Raw genomic sequence first — 6,000 nt, 5'->3', positions numbered from 1 at the left:
ATCCGATCTTCCGGGCCCTCCCCGCCGCGGCGGGGGCCGGAGCGCCAGGGCTGGATTCGGGGAGGGGGTGGCGGGGGTGGCGGGGGTGGCTGCCCCGCCCTGGGGCCGCGTTGAGCCGAGGGGACGCCCCTCCGGCGGGCTGGCGAGGCCGGGGTCCAGCTGGCGGAGGCCGCGGCCAGGCGGGTGCGGGGCGGGAGGTGGCGCCGGGCGCTGAGTGGCGGCTCCGGGTCCACCCCTGGCGCGCGGGTGCGGGCGGGAGGGGGGAGGCGGGAGGCGGGGAGCGCAGGGGCGGCGGCAGGCGGGAGGCAGCAGCGAGCATGTGCCGCGGAGCCCAGTAACCAGGGACGACCGCGGCCACACCGCGCCGGCGCCGGCGCCCAGCCCAGGCAGCCCCGCGCCGCGGCGCCCGGACCGCCCGGGCCTGCCCAGCGGCCGCCCCACGCCCCGGGCGCCCCGGCGCCGACAGCCGCGCAGCGCAGCGCGGGCGCCGCAGACAAAGGCGCGGCCCCGGCCCGGCCCGCCCGGCCCAGCCGCTCCTGCTGGGCGCCCCAACCGGGTCCGGCCCGGGGGGGCGGGGGCCGCGGCCGCCGAGGATGGGGAAATCCAACAGCAAGTTGAAGCCCGAAGTTGTGGAGGAGCTGACCAGGAAGACCTACTGTGAGTGCTCCCAGCCCCCCGCCCGCGCCCCGCGGTCACCCCCACACCCACCGCCCCCGCCCCCGCCCCCCGGACCCGCGCGCTACCCGCTCCGCGCTGCCGCCTCCGCTCCGTCCTCCCCGCCCGGCCTCCGCTGTGGACCCCTCGGAGGTTCCCGGGCCGCGCCCCTGCCCCCCGCCCGGCCCCATTGTTCTGGCACCCCCAGCCCGGGGAGTGCGCGCCGGTCGGCGTGCGCGGCGCCACCCCTAGGTCCGGAGGGGCAGCCCCAGCCCCCTGGCGGCCCCCTCTCCGCAGAGCTGTCCCAACGGGCAGGGGCTATTGCCAGGGTGGGGCGGTGGTCCCGGGAGGGGGCGCCCGGCTGCGCGGAGCCGACTGGCACGAGCGCGCGGGGCTGGTGATTCATGCATCACGATGCCGCCGCCGCCGCTGCTGCGAGATTGGCCTGTCGCCCCCTCCCTGGCCCCGTTCGTGTGTGGGGGGTGGCGAGACTTGGCACAGCGCTCGTCGTGCGGTGACGGCGGTGAAGGGTCCCCGGCACCCTGTGGGTTGCAGCACTTACAGGCTGGATTCTCCCTGGCCCCATCTCTGTCTGCCACACCGGGAAATGGGTTTCTACAGCCCGGGCCATCTGGGCCGCATGTGATCATTAGCTGTCGCGGGCTGCCCGGAGGAGGATGGCCTGTCCTTTCTGGACGTCTCCAGATCAGTCTCAGTGTGTCTCCCTCCACTTGCCTAACTTCACAACTCTGCAGTCCCCTTGCAGCCCTAGTTTCTCCATACCAGGCTTCCCCCTTCCCTGCAGCCTCTCCGGAGGTGCCCTGGCATACCAGGGGTTAATGGTAATGGGTCCAGACCACCCAGGGGATTGCCAGAGGGAAGGCTTCAGCATCGGGGTCTGGAAGGACCTCTGCCTGGGTGTTTGACTTGGAAGGGGACAGTGGCTCTGGGCTTGGGTTGGAATTCAGAACCCATCCCCGGGCAGCTGCGTGGGCCCAGGCCCTCTGCACCACCCCTGGAGGCAGCAGCTTGACCGCCAGCCCCATGTGTTGATGGAGGCTGGGGAGGCAGCTCCTGGTGGTGCATTGCACAACCTCTGCTCCCCGCTTCCCCCCACTCCATCGGTCTTCTGGGCACGTCTGCAGGTCTGTCCAAGCCCACGCTTCAGCTCCATGCCCCTCACCCCTCATGCTTGGAACAAAGGGGGCTTTCCTGAGCCGGTGCTAGTCTGCTGTGAGGTGCTGGCCCTTCTCCTGTGGAATCCTGCAGCATGGAGCTCACATCCCAAGAGCTGCTACCTGGAAGGGGTGAAGCCCCTGGGCACAGGGGCTGTTCTCACCCTCTCTCCAAGGTGGGCAGGTGGGTGGCCCATTCCAGTCTGGCTGCTGTTTTGTGAGATTCGCTGGGGACTCCTTCAAGCTAAGTCCAGATGTGGCCCACAGCCGCCAGCAGGTGGACTTCCTGGGTCCCTGTGCCGGGGGAGGGTGAGGACACAGTGGGCTTCATCGGGAGTGGTGGGCATGGGCTGCACGGGATGCCTCCATCATGGTGGGACAGGGGAGTGAAGCCAGGTTTCCTGCTCATTGAGCATGTCACGTGCCAAGCTCTTGGCTTCATTAGCACCTCGACTCTGCCACAACTGCTCTACCAGGCTGGGTGCTGCTACGATCTCCATTTACAGATGGGGAAACTAAGGCTCAGAGGGGCAAAGTGGCATTCCCATGATCCCACAGCTAGTGACCAGGCAGTGCCAGGACTTGAACTCCGGTCTGTCCTGCTCCAAGGCTAGTGAGAGACCTCAGAGCTCGTGCCAAGAGCTCTTCTGGGCCAGGCACAGTGGCTCACGCCTGTAATCCCAGCACTTTGGGAGGCCGAGGCGGGTGGACCAGCCTGACCAACGTGGAGAAACCCCCATCTCTACTAAAAATACAAAATTAGCTGGGCATGGTGGCACATGCCTGTAATCCCAGCTACTTGGGAGGCTGAGGCAGGAGAATCGCTTGAACCTGGGAGGCGGAGGTTGCGGTGAGGTGAGATTGCTCCAAGAGGGAAACTCTGTCTCCAAAAAAAAAAAAAAAAAAAAAAAAAAGCTCTGCTGGGTGTCTTTTTCTGGCTTTTGCTAGAAGCCCATGATGGTGGATTCTAAATGGGAAGGGCCTGGGGAGATAGTCCTGTCCAGCCCCCTCTTCCGGGCAGATCAGTCAACTTTAAGAGAAGTTGAGTCAACAAAGCTTTGTTAGGAACTGGCCCTTGTGGTGCTGGGCTGGGCTATTTTTAAAGGCCTTTGGAGACGTGGAACAGTTTTGGGCAGAGAGAGAGTTGGCCTGGGTACTTTTCCTCTGTCGAAGCCCTTATTAGGGGTGGGCCGTTGGAGGTGGCGGTGGGTTCATTGGCCTCCTGTCTGCCTCCCGCGCTGACGTCAGCTCCCTAGTGCAGGCCCTTGTGTGTGGAGCTCACAGCTGTGTTCCCCTCATGTGTTGGCCTTTAGTAGGTTCACAGAATGAAAAGTCTCCCAACAGGACAAGCAGAGAAAGCCTCCAGCTTGTTCTCCGGCCCCCAGATGGGCTTCCTTCTGATGGGGAGTGGAGCCATCTGCTCTTTGTTCTGGGGGATTCTGTGTATGGGGTCAAGAGAAGCACCCCAGGAAGGACTCTCAAATGTCAGAATCTCCTGGTTGATTAATAAACATGAAGGTACCTGGGCTGCCCTCCCGGATTTCCGATTCTTTAGGTCTGGCTGGGGCCCAGGAATTTGCATCCTTGACACGTGTTTGTGCTGCAGATGGTGGTCCTGGGGAGCCCGGATTGAAGACCACAGTTCCAGCGTATGCTGGGGGTCCTAGCCCACCTCGTGCATAGCTGGCCACAGTGCCAAGGGGGCCTAGAGGGGAGCCATGGGTCCACGTCCGAGTCGGTGCTGGGCAGTGTCCTTGGTGGGCGTCTCTGGCTCTGTCTGTGGTGGTCTGTGTGTGTGAGGAAGCAGGAGTGTCTAAAGGCCCCAGCAGTGTGGCCCTCACTGGACACACTGGGATTCCACCTGGCTCAAACCCTAACCCAATCCTCAGCCTTCTACCAGCAACAGGTTAGGGAGAGATGGACAGGGTCACTCTGCAGCCAAGACTTAGACAGTGGCAGTCAGCATTGCGGGCGGCCCAGTTTCTTTCAGGTCTGGCCCACTCTCTTCCAACCTGCTGGTGAGGCTGTTGGCCTCCCCGTGTGTCCCGGCTGTGGGATGGGCCGGTCCCCTCACCTACCTGAGCCTCAGTTTCCTCATCTGCAAAATAGGTGTGCTCATGGCACCTGAACTCAGAGGATGTGAGAAGTCAACAGGGTAACTCATGTGCAGTGTGGGGCCTGATATGTGGCGTGGGGTATGTGGTCAGTAAATGCAAGTGATCGTAATTAATGCTTATTTGTTCATTTTCTTCATTTTCTTTCTTTCTTTCTTTTCTTTTTTTGGAGACAGGGTCTGGCTGTGTTGCCCTGACTGGAGTGCAATGGTGCAATCATGGCTCACTTAAACCTTGACCTCCTGGGTCCAAGCAATCCTCCTGCCTCAGCCTCCCCAGTAGCTGGGACCATGGGTGTGCAACACCACACCTGGCTAATTAAAAAAATTTTTTTTGTAGAGTTAGGGTCTTGCCCTTTTGCCTGGGCTGGTCTCAAACTCTTGGCCTCAAGCAATCCTCCTGCCTTGGCCTCCCAAAGTTCTGGGATCACAGGCCTGAGCCACCGCACCCGGCCTTAATATATATCATTTTGACCATACAATACAGCTTCATCTTGAACTGGGCTTATGTGTATTTTGTGGGCAAATTTCTTCTCTCCACAGAGGAATCTTGCTGACTCTGGTCTTTGTGCCTGGCACACAGAAGGTGACATCTATGACTGCTGTGCCTGAATCCCAGCAGGGGCCTGCTCTTACGTGTAGCGGCCTCCACAGCCCCACTTGTGAATTGTGAAGCTGCCCTGGCCTGTTCATTAAGTGCTCACTGTGTGCCAGGCATGGAGACAGAGGAGTGGACGAGAGAGATGGAATCCCTGGCCTCAGGAGGAAAGCAGCCGGGTTATCTGAAAACTCGAGCATGGGGGTGCAAGCCATTTGTGGTGGTCTGAGCTGCATCCCCTTAAAGGCTTCTGAGGCCACTGCAGGCCCAAGCCAGCCAGGCCCAAGAGGCAGAACCTCTGCCCTCCTCCCTTCTCCTTCTCCTCCCCATGATGTTTGCGGCCCTTCCCAGGGACCCTCGGTCTGGGATTCAGGGGTGGCCACCTCCTCCCTGTTGCCTTTGGTCAGCCCAGGCTCTGCCTTGACCTTGCCTGCCAACCTTGACTCTCCTCTGCCTTTTCCCTAATGCCCAGAATGGTGCCAGCACACAGGAGCAGGTGGAGGGCAGGAGCCCACGGCTGACGCCTCTGTGACCCCAAGCAGAGGACGGGTCCCTGGCTCCAGGTTGGGGTCAGCAGTTGGGTTCTTGGGTGTCTCTGCTTGTGGACTGTCCTGGGGCCCATGAGGGCCCCTTCCTCTAGGGTGAGGAATATTCTCTGATCATCACTCCCCACCCGACTCTGCTCAACCAGGGTGGGCCAAGCTGCTGCCTTCGGGAGGCAGTCACTGGAGACCATCTTGGGACAAAGCTCAGGGTTGTGTGATGGCTGCGTGGGGACATGGAGGGCCCACAGCCAGGCACAGGGTGAGCCACAAGGAGAGGAAAGGACCAAAGCAAGGGAGGGGCTTCGGCCGTCCCTGTACATCCCGTGTGCGTGGGCATGAACCAAGGAGGCCTTTCCTTTCTCTGACAGTGGAGCAGAGCAGCAGCAGGAGAGACTGAGGTGGACTCTCGGCATCGGGATGGGCATCTGGGCAAGAAACATCACCTGTGTTATTAGGAGAGGACTCGATCCCCTGCGGTGCGGGGCTGGGTCCTCCCTCGGCCTTGGTGACCTTGGGGAAGTCCCTTGGCCTCTCTGAGCACCAGTTTGCTCATCCTTCAGACCTGCCTTCCAACTCCATGGATCTAAACAGGAGAAGCTTTGCAGTCCGGGGAGCGGGCCAGAAAGACAAAGGGGTTGTTTGGCAGGAGAGTCCCTGGGAGGGAAGGAGGGCTCAGGGGCGAGTTCTGCGGTTCTGGCCCCTTCCTTGGGCAAACCTCCTTTCACCGGCTTCACTTTCCGCCTCTGGAAAATGGGCAGTTTTGGAAGGCCTCAGTGTTGAGGAGGATTCGGGGCATATGAAGGGTTTAGCTTGGTGCCTAGTTCTGAGGGGAACCTTTATTTATTTATATTTTTATTTCTATAGAGATGGGATCTCGCTATGTTGGCCAGGCTAGTCTCGAACTCCTGGCCTCAA

General features: G+C 61.3%; 1 protein-coding gene across 2 annotated transcripts in view; it reads left to right on the top strand.

Moving 5' to 3' along the window:
* Positions 1-437: 437 nt before the first annotated feature.
* Positions 438-6,000, top strand: part of NCS1 (neuronal calcium sensor 1) — a 64,509-nt gene continuing 58,946 nt past the window's right edge. For both annotated transcript variants that reach the window (XM_063594141.1, XM_034929292.4), the window contains exon 1: positions 438-657. In XM_063594141.1, coding sequence (XP_063450211.1) covers positions 594-657 — 64 coding nt within the window. In that variant the 5' untranslated portion in view covers positions 438-593. The remainder of the gene's footprint in view (positions 658-6,000) is intronic.

This window comes from Pan paniscus, chromosome 11, assembly GCF_029289425.2.
Source record: "Pan paniscus chromosome 11, NHGRI_mPanPan1-v2.0_pri, whole genome shotgun sequence".
In the NCBI taxonomy this organism is placed as follows: Eukaryota; Metazoa; Chordata; class Mammalia; order Primates; family Hominidae; genus Pan; species Pan paniscus.
Note: the sequence above shows the minus strand (reverse complement) of the source record. Positions and strands in the feature narration are given on the sequence as shown.